The sequence below is a fragment of the Neopsephotus bourkii genome, unplaced genomic scaffold (genome assembly GCF_033783945.1).
Source record: "Neopsephotus bourkii isolate Nb327-2 ecotype Australia unplaced genomic scaffold, CSIRO-AGI_Nbou_v1 NB_318, whole genome shotgun sequence".
NCBI classification, from domain to species: domain Eukaryota; kingdom Metazoa; phylum Chordata; class Aves; order Psittaciformes; family Psittacidae; genus Neopsephotus; species Neopsephotus bourkii.
In genome coordinates this window covers 5,431,001-5,449,657 of record NW_026900826.1, presented here as the reverse complement: position 1 = coordinate 5,449,657, position 18,657 = coordinate 5,431,001, and the positions used below count along the sequence as shown (strand labels likewise).

At 39.5% G+C, this 18,657-nt stretch overlaps 1 protein-coding gene across 3 annotated transcripts in view; it reads left to right on the top strand.

The window, feature by feature from the left end:
• The window catches only part of ALDH1A2 (aldehyde dehydrogenase 1 family member A2), a 56,746-nt gene that overhangs the window by 19,096 nt on the left and 18,993 nt on the right, over nt 1–18,657 (top strand). For all 3 annotated transcript variants that reach the window (XM_061347492.1, XM_061347493.1, XM_061347491.1), the window contains exons 2-7: nt 7,240–7,344; nt 7,521–7,661; nt 9,243–9,372; nt 14,299–14,360; nt 17,059–17,187; nt 17,321–17,434. In XM_061347492.1, coding sequence (XP_061203476.1) covers nt 7,587–7,661; nt 9,243–9,372; nt 14,299–14,360; nt 17,059–17,187; nt 17,321–17,434 — 510 coding nt within the window. In that variant the 5' untranslated portion in view covers nt 7,240–7,344; nt 7,521–7,586. The remainder of the gene's footprint in view (nt 1–7,239; nt 7,345–7,520; nt 7,662–9,242; nt 9,373–14,298; nt 14,361–17,058; nt 17,188–17,320; nt 17,435–18,657) is intronic.

The window sequence follows — 18,657 nt, the reverse complement described above, 5'->3', positions numbered from 1 at the left end:
TGGGGCCCAACTCAGCTCCCACTGAAACCAGTTGGACTTTTCCCTTTCATTTTCCTTGTGGTGGGATTGGACCTCTAGTGGCTGAAAACCAGCTCCATCCACAGCAGCTTGCTTGCTCAGTACAGCATTACTCATGTACGGGTGGTTCACTGTTAACTCTTAAAACAATTACATTTCCTCCACAGTTGAAAGGCATCTTATTACAAGAACCAAAATCTGGGTAACTTCTGCAGGACTAATGCTGCTCTGTGGTAACTATAATGAAGGACATGATAACCATTTCTCCTTGCATGCTCAAGCCAGCCTGCTCTGATTCCTGTAGGTGTATTGTTTGCAAGTGATGCAGTCACTGGCAGTGCTCAGTGAGAAGCAGGCGAAACATCTTCTGCACTGAGATGTCTGGGGAGGTTGGCATCAAAGTCTGTGGCCCATTACTCATGACTTGTGAACAGCAAGCAATGAGCAGTAACTCTTGCTGTTCACCTGAACAATCCCCTTCTTAAAATAAAACCAAACAGCACTGATGATGAATCACTGGTCAGTCAGCAGTCTGCTGGGGTTGCCGTTTGCTTTCATAATGCCTAGATATAAACCAGGTTTTTCACTGATTCCATAGCCAGCTGTTGGTTTCTAGTGACTCCCAGGAGTGCCCTACTACATGCTCTGGCTAGAATGTGAGATTTGTTGTATCAAGACAGCCATAAAAGTGAAGGAAAACAAAGCTTGAGAAAATAAACAATCTGCACCTCTGATTGGCAATCCCATCTACTTCTTTCCCTTACAATTGCACTAATCATCAGGACTCTTGAAATATTTCCAAAGGAGAGGAAATGAAGTTGCCGAGATGGGAAAGGATATGAAATTTCCTGACCAGACTGAGGCACAGGTGCCCGGTATCTGTGATGTTATGCAGTATTTACCAAGGGAAATGCTGCTGCTGGATTTTTTGCATGCCTCTAAAATTGTTGCTTGTCCCCCGCACCAAAAAAAGTGTCATTATGTATTTCTTAATGCCTCCAGCTCTGAGAAGATGCTGAGGGCTGAACAGCTGTGATTCTTTTATAAAGTACTTTGGCATCTGATGCCCCCTCCCCCATCCTTGTAGATTTAATGTCAAAAGCTCTCTAAGGAGAAAGTCACATATGAAAAAAAGATCTTTGATGGAATGAAACTATAACCAGCTACTAAATCAATTGAGTTAGGAAATTCCTATTCCTTCCTCCATTCATCCAGAACCAAATCTCCTGTGGAAAGCCATTATTATTTGGATGTTAAAATCCTCTTCCTGTACCAAAAAAACATTTGTGTAGCTGCAACAGCACAAAAACCTTGTTTATTAAATCCATGGGAAAATAATTCCACCTCCAAAGAGCTGAGCACGAGGCCACTGTCTGTCCTGCGGCCCAAGTTCCTACTTGGACAGCTGGGGAGCCTGAGGAGAATGGCTCATGACATCACCACGAGGCAGTATCGAATTAAGAAGGTAGATCATCATTTCACTCACACATCATTTGAGAACATTTTCGAGAAAGGAAATGAAAAGTTACATTGTTGCCACCTGTGTTGATTGCTTTTACCAGTTACAGGAGCACAGATTACCTTTTTTCTGTATGTTTTAAGGGAGGACGATACAAAGTGAGGCAGTGCGCATGCAGGAATCCCCAGTGAGGGAAAATCAGTGCCATTTTCCAAGTCCAGGGCTAGCCCCTGGGTGAATATCAGTGCCAATCTGCAGTGCCAGGAAACCAAATCTCATTCAAGTAGGAGCTGCAAAGGAGGTATTAGATCTGTGCTGCATTTTAGTTGATTAATTAAATCAGTTGGTGGTTGTTTAGTACTTCCTCAGAGTTAACGAGTGATGAAAACACAAAATCCTACCCATTTTCAACCTATTCTAAATTTTGCTGCTACTGCATTGCAGATTAGATTCAGACTGGTTTTGTACACATCCCTTTCTCTTTGAGTAGTTATCATTCCTCTTACCTGTATGGTTTGAAATGAACATGAAATTGCTAATTATTATTAAGCCAGCTGGGACAGATGGCTATTTAAACAAGATACTGTAGTTGTTTTATTTGCGAGGCTTAATTTGTTTTGCTTTATGCTAAAAACATTTACTCTTGGCTTGGTTTCAAAACTGATGGGCATCCAAAAATGCTATTGAACTCAGTGCATAATGCTTTTGAAATGCAGATCTTATGCAAAATGCAAAATGCAGTATATGATTTCCTTCCAACTACATGTCAGCAGGGGATCAAGGTAACTTGAATTTTTACATGGTAACTTTGAATTTTGCTTTTCCTTTGCATACTCTTTGTGTGATGCAGTATCTCAAAGGCTCTGAACAGTCCTGTCCCCTGTAGGATGGGTCAGACTGCTTCCTTGATTAGTTATATGGAACTCAGTCACAACAGCAGCTGTATGTAAGAGACCATGGGCAGAATTTGAACCTAGCAGGTACAGGGTGGGAGCATTTTCTTGCAACAGTCTATGAAAAGGTCTGTTGAGAACCAGTGTGTGTGAGGAAAAGGTTATTGTCAGTGCCAGAGGGATGTGCCTGTATTTTTAAGAAAATGCCATGTCCTCTCCATCTTTCACTTGGGAAAGGAGCAGAAATTATCAAGACACCTTTAGGTTAGGATCTCATGGGAATGATGACACCTAAGGGCACGTTCACAGCGGCAACCAGGATCTTCCAACCACACCTGCTATGTGGTAAAGCCTGGTTGGAACTTCCCATCCTGCACGCATACACACCTCACCCACCCACTGCCTTAGCTGCTGCCCTGTTCTGCCTGTTGCCTTAAGCAGCATTATCGTAGAATCATAGAATAGTTAGGGTTGGAAAAGACATTAAGATCATCTAGTTCAACCCCCCTGCCATGGGCAGGGACACCTCACACTAAACCATATCACCCAAGGCCTCATCCAACCTGGTCTTGAACACTGCCAGGGATGGAGCATTCACAACTTGCCTGGGCAACACATTCCAGTGCCTCACCACCCTAACAGGAAAAAAATTTCTTCCTTATATCCAATCTAAACTTCCCTTGTTTAAGTTTTAACCCCATTGCTGGGGAACAAAGAGTATCTCATCTCCTGCTTAGACCACTGTACACCAACTACAGTCAGATTCCTCACTTACAAGAGACATTCTCTGTTTTGCCATTGGGTTTGTACTTGGCCAAATCACTGTACTGACAGGAACACCAGGAAGGTTTGCCTTCTCTCCTCCTGCTCTGACATTACTGCAGTTATTGGCTCTGCTGAGAGTAGATGGCAAACTAAATGTTCATATACTCCAAAATTTTTCAAGTGTTCCCTTCTTCTTTCCATTCTGACACAGTTTTGTTGACAGCACCCAACTGGCCAGATTATTTAACTGCTCACAATACCACATAACAAATACATGACATACAATATACTTTTCCTTACTGCAAATTACAAAAGGTAACATTAGGACTCAAACAAAACCACATTACCTCAGTAACTCCTGGAAAGCTCAAGTGGTTAATCAGTTACCTTTTATTTACATATATATGCTTAATGCTGAATTAAGTTGTAAAAACCAAAGGCTGATTTATAGCCCCAGTCAGCCTTAATTAACATTGATTCCAGGGGAATAGTAAATGTGAATAGCCTTTGCAATTGAGGTTGAACAATGAACTCACTGGGTGTTGTCCAATTTGTAGCATGATTTACATGGAAGCAAGCCCTTCTTTTTTAATAGGGTTACCCCTTTTTCATGTGCTGTTTAGGTTGGGTTATATATAATCTATAGATAGGAAGATTTGCTGTCAAATATTCTCCCTGATTTAGAGGTAGCCTTTACCATGGTCACTATAAATAAGGCAGAAAAAAACCCAATTTGAGGCTTTGCAGGGATTCCTTGTTCTTGCAATGTGTCATCGCTTGTCCATTCCATGGCATATTTACGAAGTGGCCATAATGAAAGTCAGATTAAATGTACAGGATATATACATTTAATCAACAGCCATTGGAGTCAGTAGTGCTGGAAGAGTTATAAAAGCCCTTGTGAATGCAAATTTATTGCAAAAGAATCTGCGTCTTGGTGGTTGGAATATCTGCCGAATGGTACTACCTGACACAGAACACCTAAAACTTTCAAAAGTGAATTATTTAAGTGTAAGGTTTTGCTTGTAAAGCCGCCAGCTGCTGGATTTCAAGACTTGAAACTGTTCCAAAACATGGGACTAGGTACTTTATTTGTGCACTGGAGTAAATACTCTGATTTTACTGCCAATTTAAATGTGCTCAGTTTACAGTAATGAGCTTGTATAGGCAATACCTTGTTTATAGAAAGTGGAACAGGAAGAAACTAACATTAACTATTAACAGTAGCAATTTTTCTTGCCTTCAATTCTAGCTTTATGCCAAATAGATTCTTCCCATGTCCTATCTGAAATATCTTACTGTTCTTTTTCTAGATCTGTGGGATAAATGCAGTGTTTGATAAAATAACACACTTTGTAGTTCCAGTCAACTTGAATTGCAACACTCTTTGTAATTGCGAGGCATTATTTTAGTCCTATGGTCAAATGTATTTTTAGAACAAACACATCGTGTGTATTAGCAATCCTGATGATAGGTGTTCATCCCAGCAGAATGTAGTTAACATTTTTTAATCTTTTTTAAAAAGAACAGACCACTTCTATCAGGGAAGAGCACTCAATTGCAGTTGCCACCACTTCTCAATTTCCTATTATATTCTTATATATAAACCTGGTTTATTCTTTCAAGACAAATCACACAAGGAACCTACATTTTTATGTACATACTCTAACCTAAAACAAACATCCTTACATCCCCTTTGGCCATCTGCTTCTGAAACTTTTCTCCCTTTCCCTCCCTCGGCACACCCACATATGCTCTGGGCCTGGAGTTAACTTCACCAAAAGCATGACACTAAAATCCTTCCACAAAGGTCAAAGATCTCAGAGTTTCCTGGTTTCACTTACAGTTTAAAAAGTGACAATGATACACTAGAGGATTTTGGCTTATGGTATTAGTCACTAGAAATCACACTGGTGATTCTTTCTTTATTTTACTTTGGCTGGGTTAGTTCCAAAATGTCCTGATGGGGACCAGTACTTTGGTTTGCAGAGCAAAGTAATCACTGAGCAGGAAGATACCACCCACGGACCTTACAGTCCAAGAACATGAACAGGTTCAAGATAAATACAGTGTACAAAGAAAGTGATAGATGGGTAAGGGTGCGGAAGGTCCTGGGTGCAGCTACCTCTGAAAACCAAAACAAAAGGAGGGGAGCAAGGGTAAAGAAAGGACAGACTCTGAATGGATGGAAGGGCACACAGTAAAGTGGCTGAGGCTAGAGGCACAGGAAAGATGAGGAAATACAACAGAAACAACCATAAAAGTAAAAACACATGTAATTGTTGCCTCTGTGCGCAACTGTTACATTGCCAGGCTCTTTTCCAGGCAGGCACAGATTCCTTCTGCCCATGTCCTGACAGCCGGATATGAGTCAGCTCTGAACCAGAAGCTGTGTCACTGCAGTTAGTGTGGCACTCAGCCTGAGCTAATAAGTCTTGCTGAGAAGAACACAGCTACATGACTTCTATTTGGCTTGGAGAGTAGGTTGAGCAAGCCCGTCTGATAACAGGAAAATCTATAGACCCATCTTTGCCTTCACGTGCAAATTGTGTGCAATTTCTTTGCTCTCTTTAAAATACAGAGACATTTTAAAGTGTCCTCACCATGGTCTTTTCTTTTACAGCCACGTCATACCCTTTGGTATTGCAACTGTTCATCTTGAGCTTTCTAACTGTATTTTCTCTTGGCTGCTTTTTTTTGCTCCATTAGTTGGGGTTTTTTCCAGTTCAGTTTCTCCTCATCAATTTATGACTAGCTGTCTACTTGCTTCCTTCTTTCCTTACAGGTATGTTAAAGCTTTGGTCATCCTCTTTCCTTAAATGCACAGCATGTGATGTTTAGTCTGCCCGATCAATGGGACAGTTTTTTGTCCCAGCATTGATGGTAGTTTTGTGGGGAAACTGGACCAACGTTTAATTTGTTCCATAGCCATGATCTCAAAAGATAGGCCAGTTTCTATAACCTGAGTATCTCTGATTGGAACTGAGTCTCCTGAATCTTTCAAAGGGTTTCCCTTTGCTTTCAACACATCCGCACTCACAGGATCTGTATGGGGCATGGGACTTTGCTTTGCTTTAGCCAGAAAAAGGTTCCTGTCTCTGTAAGCACAATGTAATCCCTCATGCAAAACAGGGTGGTGAACATTCTATCTAGGGATAGATAGAAAGATATAGATAGAAATTCACTCCTGCCTCCAGTGAAGTCAGTGGTAAAATTCCCATGCATTTCAATGAGGCCAGAACCTCCCCTTACACATTTAAGGGTGTATTTCATGGAATACAATGAAAGAATATTGATACCTCAACTCCAAGGAATCTCTATGGTGCCTGGACGTTTTGAACACTTTAGTTCTTAGAAAGATTTCAAGGACAGAAAAAGTCTGAATACCTGGAAAACCTTTCACTCAGCCATTTCCTGGGGTGACCTTTTTCATGTTTGCTAATAAATAATTGCATCCTGTTCCTGAAAGTCATTCAGAAGAAAATAACTGCACATACGCAGCTACCAGTAAAAAAATCTACTTTAAATAAACTCATTACGTCTCTTAAGACAGCTCTTGTCAGCACCATTAAAATTCAAATTTAGCTTGCCCATGACAACAGAGAGTGAATTTAACAATTTCCATTGTTCCAAGCAGATAAGAAAGTTAATTCTGTGCTGCAAGCCATCACTGTAGCCATAATGAACTGATTGTGTATTGAGGAACTGTGATGTTTGAGATTATTCAGCCTTGACTGGCTTGTATCAGTGACCAAATGTTTACTTACTGAGCTGAGTGATTACTCCAAATCCTTGTCTTGTCTCCAGCAGTTTCAAGGCTGTTTCTCTGATATAGGTAGTTCTATTTTGAGTTTATATGTTAGAGTTTTTGAAGCAAATTTGAATGGCAACCACGTTAATTAGAGTTTGATGTTTCTTCTATAGTGACACTGCCACAGAATACAAAAAAACATCACCTTTAGCCTGAACTCTTGAAAACTGAGATTTCCACAGGCATTTTTAAGTTTCAACTCTTGTGTTAGAATCTGCATTTTTTTCCCAGGAGTTGTTAAGCACTTCTGTTTGTGCATGCAGGAGAGCTGATGGCTTTTCTTCCTTTTCTAGATTTTCATCAATAATGAGTGGCAAAATTCTGAGAGTGGGAGAATATTCCCAGTATATAATCCAGCCACAGGAGAGCAGATCTGTGAGATCCAGGAAGCTGACAAGGTAATGCATCCCATGGGTGGGCAGACATGTATAAATGGATCACAGCAACAGGTCCAGAATAGCACTGTTGGACCAGTATTAATCACAATTCCAAAACCCATCATGTGATCAAGCAAATTTTGGGAGTCTTTTACTGTTTCTTACCTCAATGCCTTTGCTTTTTTTCTTCTTAACAGGTTGATACAGACAAAGCAGTGAGGGCAGCTCGCCTTGCTTTTTCTCTTGGTTCAGTCTGGAGGAGAATGGATGCATCAGAAAGAGGCCATCTTTTGGATAAGCTAGCAGACTTGGTTGAAAGAGACAGGGCAGTTCTTGCTGTAAGTGCACATGAAAAACAACAGCCCAGTCACCTGTCAGCTTTATCTTTTGAGAGCAACTAGTTCATAAATGTATTCAGGTGAATTATATTTGAAAACTACACTTAGCTTGATGGCTAAGATGGCTGTCTACTTAAGACCTGATGCAAAGCTCATGAAAGTCAACAAGAATCCTCCAATTGACTCAAATGAGCTTTAAATTGGACATCAGACAAACGAACTGGTGTGCACACGTGGGTGCCTGTCATGCCTGCTTGTAACATCTCTGAAATAAAAAACGGAAGGCTAAGTGATCTGTGCAGGCATTAATGAAATGGCAGGTGAAACACTTAACTGACAGCAGTACTGCACTATTTCACTCACGTACGAAGCCATCTAAACGGTGGCATTGTTAATGTTGTTTTCCGCATGTCAAGTGCTTCGAACTAAGCTGGTGAACATCTTAATTCCAGCTTTGTCAACACTTAAATCATCTTACCACCAGCATATACTGTAAAATCACCACAGGGAGAAGGAAGTGCACAGCAAATCAAGTTTACTCTGCCTGTCATTTGATTTTTATTTCTAGAGCCAAATTCTTTACTGAATTGCACTGCAGGCAATGCTATTAATTGCTCTTGGGGATATAAGTCAGTGCAGAATTAGGCTTCCATTCTTCTCTATAGAAACTCATTTGACGGTTGGTGTGTTACACATGGGTGTACTTTACCCATTCTTAATGATTTCTATTAGACAGCTATTGAGAATGAGTTAAGCTACTCAACATCTTAGGATATTTTATTGGATTATTTTTGCTAAATGATCTTAGGAACCCCTAAGAGGATAGCTTATAAGATACTTTCAAAAATAGGAATATTAACTTAAAAATAAGGACATTCGCTAGTTAATTTATGAGCTTCCCTAGAGGAGAGTTTGTTTATTTGATGGCAATAAATAAACTGGCTGTTCAGTATAGATATCTCAGACCTCAGCAGGAGTCTTGGCAGCCATATAGAGAAAATTTTATATTCACATCAATTATATAAAGAGGGATATGTCCATTCTTCTCTTTATGGATTCAGATCATTAATATAGGGTTACAAGGAACCCCTTCTCAGCTGTTATCATTAACATAACAGAACTGAGTTTGACAGGCATTTTTATCTTGGCTCCTGATTAAAGCAATCTAGCAATTATATATCTGGACCAAACACAGTGGCTGTTAGGTCCAAAATACACACAAGCACATGTACACATATATGAATACACACACAAACCCACAAGACAAACACACACACATAAACACATACGCACATGTTCTTAAAATCATAGTCATTCCGAGTACTCCGGAAGGAACCAGATTTACTTTTTTTAAGGAAAATGGGTTTGGGTTGTTTTCTTCTCATGTTTGCAAAAAGAAGCAATGAAAGGGATCAGATCATTGCTCTGAACCTTTTGAGTTAAGACTGCCAAAATATAACTGGTTGGTATTCATTAAAATCTTTGTTATGATTGAAGAACTGTTAAGATGGTGAATACTTAAGTACAATAGTCTAGAAATACTACTGTGCTTATATCTCTTAACTTTTTCTTGTCCTCTAGACTATGGAATCACTGAACAGTGGCAAACCTTTCTTGCAAGCTTTCTATGTAGATCTTCAGGGAGTCATAAAAACCCTGAGGTATTATGCTGGTTGGGCAGACAAAATCCATGGAATGACCATTCCTGTAGGTAAGGGAAATTAAAGCACAGGTATGCACCTATATGTTCTCATGGCCAAATGATTTAATAATTACAGCTTCTTGAAAGGTGGAAGGGAACCTTGTTTTGGTCTTACAGTGTGTAGTTTGTTGCTGAATCAGATATTTAAAAGTCAGCAAAGGCTGGACTCAGTGACCTGCTATTGTGCCCTACATACACATCCCAAAGAGTGTTTTTTTCTTTTGCATGTGTCCATCTGAGAAGAAACTATCTCAATACCTACATTTAAATATTGTTACACTTACAAAAATGGATGCAGTATATAACCTGACAGATACCTTGGAACACATGAAAATAGCATTAGCTGTATGTTGAAGAATGATATATATATATATATATGTACACTTCATATATGTATTCTTACTGCCTATACAAATCATTTTACTTGGGACTAACACTGGATACAAATTCATTTATAGTTTGAGTTTGTAACATTACTATAGAGAACTCTGCTTACTTATCTGATATATTTTGTCTTATTTGCTTCTTCCAGTTATTCAGTGGGATATATTTTATGTTGTATGTGTGAGACAAATGTTCATAAGTGCTAGGAAATTTGTTATTCTGCTCTTTTTCTTTTTTTTGTTAAAGAGATAAGAAAAGAAAAAATCCTCACAATTACTTTTATTTAACAAGTCTCTTTGTCCTGCCCCTCCCTCCCAGCTGTTTTACAAATACAGGCTGCATTTCTGTTGTGAACATATTCATTTGCAGTCTGGACTAGATGTACCAAGTGCTGTAATTATGCAAAATGGCACATCAAAGAATGATTTTATGCAGGTGCAGTCTTTAGGATAAATGTACTCATCTTTTACCTGCATAAAATAAATCTTTGGCAAAATGGTAAGGGAAATTAACATTTATTCTATGGATTCTTTCTGCCTTTGTGGTGCATACTGTTCATTGCACATGCATGTTTATTACACTTTACTGAGGGAGACCAGCAAGTAAATGAATTTTGCAGTTGCCCATCTATTTCTGTAGAATTTCATCATGTAACAGCCCACTAGGTAGGGTATTTGCAGTCCACTAGCTTTGCCTCAGTGCAGCAAAGCACAGAACTGTCAGAGTTAGGAAATCAGGTAAATTAAAAATATGGCCCCAGAATTTTCAGGAAGAAAACAGATCATGTAATTCCTACTGCAGCATTACTCATCATGGTGTCTCAGTTATTAAAACTATAGTGTGTCATGATGATGTTTATCATCACTGGGGGATTTTCATCAAAGAAATGACAATTTTTCAGGTGTAGACTCTCTTGTAAGGACTCTTGAAGATTTCCACAGTTATTTAGGCTGAGATGCAGAAATCCTGGGTTTGCTTCTCGCACTTCACATTTAAACTTGCAGAAATGCAGAGCACCCCATAAATTAATATATTCAGCAAATTTCCTGTTCCCTAATCTCTTTCTCCCTGGTCAGTGAATGCATTCTCCTCACTCATTAGCCCTGCAGGTACACAGAATTTAGGTCAATCACCAAAATGCATTGCCAGGTTAAGGAGAATAAATATTTTCTGCTTATTTTTGTCTTCAAGTATCAGATGAACCCCTTATTTTTTTTAGTGAAGTAGGCTACACAGTGGGAGGAGAGGAAGACACATTTTCAGCATGCCTTCCCAAATTCAAGCTTCAGTGCTAACAAATACAGCTATCAGTAGTGTAGAATCCTAGTCCAGTCGCAGATTTTCAAGGTATCAGTTCTTTCTCCTGGTTTAATGCTTCTCTGTATGCTTCTAGTTTCATGCCATAAATTTGTCATTCTCATAAAGCTATTTTAAAGCAAGGCAGGTGTTAAACAATGGTGCTCTTTGCATTCATTTACCATCAGCTCATCAAAGGAAACCAAACAAGACAACAAAACCAAACTAAAAACCTGATTTAAATCACCTCTTTCTGTCCAGTGTGCTACTAAATCTGAAACCTTCCAATCTTCCATCTGTTTTTGTTGAGGCTTTCTTTCTAAAATAAAAACAGGCAAGTCATAGACAAGTAGAAGATGAACAGTGTGTTTTACAGTCACATTCCTTTTGGTCCCAAAGCTGCTGAAGCCTTCAGACTGCCCTTTGCTTGCTCCCATGCATAAAGCCTTGATGATTTAAATTAAAACAGAATGAGGCTAGACTAAAAACTGTTAAAACTAATAAACTGAATGCAAGCAAATATGTATCTTTAAATCAAGCTATGATATGATTCAGGTTAAAGAACTGGTGCAACTTCCCCACCCACTTTTTTGCTGTGTTCTGGTATATGAGGCATGTGGCTGTACTATGATTGTTATGCAAATAAAATATCTGTGACAGAGACTCCTGATGGAAATCTGAGCAAACACATCTGTGGAAGGTATTGCTGTCCCAGAGTGAGATCCCTGGATAAACAGGGCTTTCTTTCTGATTAAAAAATAAAAGTCTTTGGGCCAGGTGCTAAGCAGCCGCAAATTGATCTGGCTCTGTTAATATCAGCGAGGACTGAAAAATGCCAGTTTACATCAGCTGAGAATATTAAAATCAAAAAACACTCTTAAGACACATTTTTAGATTGGGTGTGGGATCAGACTGTCAGATCCCTCTCAGGCAATGTTCTGTCTGCCAGCTAGTAGAAGGATAAGAGCAACAATCATCATCAATAGTATCTTAGAATAAGTGTCATTAGCATAACTTGTATAAAGTAATCTTAAAACTCTAGAACGTTTTGAAAGTCTCCTATTTAATTCCTATGCATAAGGGTGCTTTCTATGCTAACTATTCAGAAAAAGTGATTCACTTCATCAACCTTGAGTTATTTTGCCATGGTAACAGCTTATTTTATATTATGGACAAGGAGGCTCTTAGATACATCTTTGGCCTGCCCAGGGGCATCTGAATCTTCTGAATAACTTCAAGTCACATATGTTCACAAAGATATTGTTAGAAAGTAACTGCCAAAATCCCATCTTAACAATAAGTCTGTGGATGGTGAACTTTGGAAGTAGGTGTCAAAAAAGGGCAGCTGTCTAGAGTCTAGTGTCTGCATGGGAAGAGTTGCTCTGTGGAAAGAACGTTCTGCCTACACTTGGTAGAATTAACCACCGCTTGTCTGACTTGGCAAGCAGGTTCAGGTTATCTATAACTTTATGTCATGAAGCATGCAGACATGTGGCAATGATTATGCAGTGACAAACTAAAGTCAGACAGTGCTAACGTAACTGTGTTACTGTTATGTTGTCACCATCCTTCTGGCTGCGAATCCACCTCTCACAGTACTACTGAGTACAATTTGGTATTTTTAGCTGACTCCCCTATGTGCCTCTTGAGCACTTAGACAGTTCTGCCTGTATATACTTTTCTGTACTTTGACTTCTACTTTACTTCTGTCTGGTCTGATGAGTCTTCCTATGGTCTGTGGACCACTGTTAGCAGCTGTGAAGGATAACCTAGAAAATCAAACTGATCATCTCAATTCATGAAACAAATATTCTCATCTCCACTGGGAAGTTTTTAAGTATCTAGAGATCAAAGCAGTGCCATGACATTTTGTAAATGCAGAACAAACTGACTTACAATTATTTTCCTCCTTTCCCTGATGTGAATCTCTCTTCTCTCTCTCTCCCTCCTTTATTCCCTCTGTTCTATCCATCATCTCTGTTGCAAGACTACTGTTACCTTTCTCATAGTATTTCTGTATCTGGCCCCCAGCTGATGTATTTGCTGCTTTAGCTCAGGTTTTTATTGAGCAAATACTGTAAACTAGATGTAAGTAAATAAGCAAACATGAAAATAAGTTATCTCTAATCAAATTGAAGTTGAAGATCTGTTTATTTTGTGACCTGACTGAGGCTGCCCCAAGCTCAACAATACTTTAGTTCAGGTCTGCAGATCTAGCATAGTCCTCAGTTTAACTAATGATACCTCTCACCCCTGGAGTTCTTTTGCCATTTTCATTCACCAGGGTCTTAAAAATAATGACCAGATGAGAGAGTTCATTGAGTAAGTCCCTCTAGTCTCGTACCACCCACACCTGCTGTTTGTGAACATGCAGTCTGCTTTTCCTGCATCCTTATTGTCAGGCTCATTCTTAGTCCCTGTTCTCGTATTTGCCAAAAGTTTATTGAGAAAAGCCCATAATTTCCAAGTTTCCATTCACTTGGTCCCTTCATTTATTTATTCACCTCTACCTTGGCCAAATGGTTTGCAAAAACTTTTCTTATTTCCTGTTGTCTTGTTTTCTAGCTGCATCCAACTTTTCCCTGTCACCTTAAACTGACTGCCTGTTTAGCTTGAGGCCATTTCTGACACAGGCCTTGATCTACAAGTCAGCTGTAAGAGAGTGTCTGTATGATGACCCCTGTATTCTCCTTCGTGTTGTCTCCTACAGTAAATTATGCTCAATTACATGTTAGTCACAGGCTTCCTATTTTCATTCCACACCTACAGATTCTAGTGTATCATTCAATTACTTCAAAATGCCTGTTTCTACAATACAAGATGAGTGAGATGTACGTTATTTTATTATCCCACCTCTACTTGTATGCTGCTGTGTTCCAGTCATGCCTTTCAGAAAATTGCCTTTGTGACACTTCCTTCTCTTCTATCACCCTGAAATCAGCAGAGGCCAGTAAGTGGCTTCATTGCTACTGCCCTTTTCTGTGCAGTACAACTTGTCCTCTTTCTGAAAAGGACAAAGCAGGTTACCTACTTTCTGATGGTATGCCTGCTTTCCTTGTTCTACCGAAAGAACACTTAGGTTGATCCCTGAGCCTAGGTTTCCCATGCTGGCTCATGAAAAAACATTTCCATGACTTCTTTATTTCTTTTACTGCCATCAAAGGCTGATCCTTGGAGCTTTATCCCCCTCTAATTTTTTTTTTTGTTCTGCCAAGTCAAACTGCACTTGAGAGTAACCATGCTCATCTGTTTCAGATGGAGATTATTTTACGTTTACAAGACACGAACCCATCGGAGTGTGTGGACAGATCATCCCTGTGAGTATCTCTACTAGCACTTTCTATTTATTTTCATTTGAACCAGCTCTCTTTAAAGACACATAAAACATGGTCCTCAGCTATGTGTGTTTTCCATTACGAAAAAAGCTGAGCTCATATTGTTGACATATCTTTAACAGCCTCCCTGCAAATGCTTATTTGAACATGCTAATAGGGTTTAGGGTCTGTTATTAGGAGTTAAGTTCTCAAGTCATAGAATTCTCATGATTAAAACAAGCAAAGCAAAACACAGTGTTAATATGCTGTCAGTGGTTATGGATGTTCACACAACTTATGGAAAATTGATGCTTTGCTGTGGTAGTCTTTTTATTTATTTAGTTTTTACTGTGATTTAACAGGCTCCTCAATTCCTGGGAGAATGTGATGCATTTTAATTCCATTCTTTCCTGCTATTTCTTTTACAAGAGTGGAGGAGAAAAGGAAACTCCAGGAGACAGATCATTACAATTAACATTGCATAGCTAATAAAAGACATGAAATGTTTGTTTTATTTGTTCTGAGAGAAAAACACAGCATTTCATCAAATCTAATACTCCCCCTACACCCCAGTACACATTCTTAATATACTCTTCCTGAACAGTGCATGGGAATTGCACCGAGAGGCTAACTTTTTCAGAAGAACCAGTTAACCAGCTTTGGCAGAAGTTTCAATGGGAGGCTCACATATAGCTATTAAAATACTGTGTGGAAGCCTTTTTTCCTTCCTAAAGCACTGGGGAACTAATCAGGACATTCTCTGAAATTTTTGTTGGTGTTTTTTTGTTTTGTTCATGTTAACCACAAAGCCACTAAACAGCAACATGCAGCAATTCCATTAATGGAGGAGCAGCCAGAAAAGATTACTTTAACAACGTTAAGCCCTTTTTTCCCTATTTATATTTGTTGTTATTTCATGTCATTGTTAGGGGGTGGCTATTGTGTTTGGCACTCAGAGAAACATGCAAATGACTCAGAGAGTCTGTGGCTACACCCATCCTGCACTTATGCACTCACAAGTGGTCCTTACAACTGAAGGACTCCACAGCTTTACCCATTCTTCAGCTGAGCACATGGATAAGCATTTGCAAAATGACAAGCCAAAGATCTAACCCCAAATTTGCTTGCCATCTCTTAGGCTTGTCTCATTGAGCTTAACTAACAGATCTGTTGAAGAAACTTGGCCACAGGCTTAAGATCATGCCAAAAGCAGGAATTCTTTAGTTCAGATTTGCAAAACCCTTTGTTCAGGGTACCCAGCCATTCTACCATACTTGGTCATTCCTACCCCAAGTTTGTCCTCCAAAACTCCAACATGGCTGTCATACACATCTATTCCAACGCTGCTGCTAATCTGCTACATACTGCCTCCGCAGCTACCAGTCACAGAGTACAGCCCCTGGGCTGCTGCGTGCACTTAGTCATTACACTAGCAAATATGTTATTACAAAAATAAAATTTAAATAGCAAGCCTCACACTAAACTCCTCAACCTCTTTCACATCCTAGCTTCCATCAAAACATATGCTCTTTGGCAGCTTTTAGCATAAACAGGGCTATATACCACCCTATAAAACCCGTCAGAGCTCTCCTTGCAATACAATTAGAAGCACAGGCTGTTAGCACACTGTTCGCCCTATAGCTCCTCTCCCAGGTTTATATACTGGAGATGGAATTAAAACATCACTTTGTCTCCAGAGTTTATAAACAACTGAGGGAGTAACAAATTGGGTGTTTGGTGAAGGAAAGACAGTTGTGTATTTTTCCAAGCTAGCCAGGGGCTAGAGAGATGTCCATGAGCATGGCAGCTGATATGCATCAAGCAATAACATGTTCTGGCCAGTGGCTGACTCTTTGTGACTGATACTTTCTATTTTTCTTTCCAAAGGAGATTATTATATGCATTTTTAAGAGTGATTGTGCAAAGCAGTTATTTTATTACTCTGGCATTTCCACCAAAACCAGGGGGGTTTATCCACTTGACCTGTTAGGAACTGGCCTTGATACAGAAAGGCTTGTTACTCTTATCCATAACTTGTTTGTGCATCAGAGGGATATAATTCACTACATCTGCTGCTGCAGTAACATGAAGTTGAAATTAACAATGATACAAAAATTTGTATCAGTAAAGATATATCAGTATTGCAACTTGTTTTTTGCTTTCTTTTAAAGTCTTCTATATAAATTGCTCAGTAAGATGTTTTGAAGAAAATGAAATGCTTTGCCCGAGCATTAACATTTGGGGGTTTTACTGCAATCCCATCAATTAAGGTTATTCAGGGATAGAAAATCTACATCCAAAAATGCTTCAGCATGAACAACAGAATGTTTGTTCCAAATGTATCAGAATTCCAAATGGATCAGAAGCAAGAAGTATTTGTGATGGGAGAACCAAAAGTGCCAATTGCAAAACAGTAAATGAAATAAAAAATTGTGAACAAAACCATTAACAGGTAACAGGATTCCTTTACGAAGACTGTGGTTGGGGGCTGTATTTTATTGAACAGGACAGAAAGCACAAAAAGGTCACTATTGTCACTTTTTAATGGCAGCAATTAAAAAAGAAAAATCCTTGCTTTGTGCTGGGAAAGATTGCTGTTGAGGATCAGCCTGAGAAATGAGTGAGGTAGCAGCTTGACATCTTGAAAACAAAATACCACTGCAATATTTTTCCATCTATCAACTTTTATTTTTTCCTACAGTGGAACTTCCCCCTGCTGATGTTTGCATGGAAGATTGCTCCAGCTCTGTGCTGTGGCAATACAGTAGTTATTAAACCAGCAGAACAAACACCACTCAGTGCTCTCTATATGGGAGCCCTCATTAAGGAGGTAAGAATAAATTGACAGGAATAATGTCTCTGTCTCTCCTTGTGGGGAAGGAGCTACCAGCACATGCCTGGTTTAATGTGTTTTGTTAGTTTTTGTAAATCATGCTTCCCTTCATTCATTCCTATTTTGACAGGCTGGCTTTCCACCAGGAGTTGTCAATATTTTGCCAGGATTTGGTCCAATTGCTGGTGCGGCCATAGCATCTCATGTCGGCATTGATAAAATTGCTTTTACTGGATCCACTGAGGTAAGAGGATTTATAGACATGTTACTGTAAAATGTGAGTAAATACTTAGGGAGACAGTAGTAAGTCGTTGTGCTACATTTCTCACTGTCACTGAATAAAAGAGCTACATCTAAATAACAGTGGTCTGTCCTTCCCAGCTAAACTTATGTGTCACAGCACTTCCAAACCAGAAACGGCTCCTTTCCTCCAGTCCCTGCTGTGCTCGGCACCTCAGCACAGGAGATATGCCTGGAAAAATATTGCTGGGATTTCCTGTGGGCTTATGAGGATGCGAATCACATGCAAGTAGGCAGAACATCCCGTGTATATCACAGCACACATAAATGCTGCTTTAGCATCTGTAATTTGTGTATCTTGGCGTACTTGGAAAAAAAGGAGAGGAAGGGGGAAAATTGGGACAAATGTACTACAACTTTGATGCTGCATTCAAGTATATCGAAGATGAGGAGGAAGTCTAAAAAGGAAGGAGTGCACAGAGAAAAGGAGATAGTCCGAGGTGTCTGTTCCCAAAATATTGGAAACAAGCTGTCTAGAAGATGAAGGGAGTCAGTTGTCTCCTGGATGCCAAAATGTCTTACTGTGAGTCTATGATGCAGATGTTACAGAGGAGGTTTGGTCTTCAGATGAAGGCTATAATCTACAGAAAGAGTAACAAATCCCTCAAAACTCAGATCATGTCTTGCTCTCAAATATGCAAAAAGCTGTCTGTTATCAGGGTTGGGGCAGGGATGACAGAGGTACTCCAGACTGAAGTCACAGGAGAAGGGCCCTTATCTCATAGTCTGAAGGCAGACAGAAAGGAATCTCAGTAGGAGTTTCAGGGCTGGTTATATTTAGAGAGTGCTAAACCCAGTCCCTTTTCAATTCAAAATTTGGCAACCTATTGTATGGAGGGAGCTAAACCCCAAGGATTCAGTCTGACTTTGGCATGTTTGACTCCCACTCGAGGCAGTGGGAGGCTTTATGTATCCCAGGGGTACTGCTCTTCACAGTGAGTCAGTTTGGTTTTGATCTGAGTTGATAAATTCACAGACCAAGCAGCCATATTAGATAGGTGTGGGCATCTTTCTGGTAGGCCCAGGGATTGCAGAGACCAGCTCAATTATTTCAAGTAAATTATTCTGGTGGAATTATCCTATAATCAAGTTTGGAAGTCACCATTCACAAGCTTAAATTGCCAGTAAAATGTGGCTGCGGTCATATGCCTAATTTGCACAGGTAGA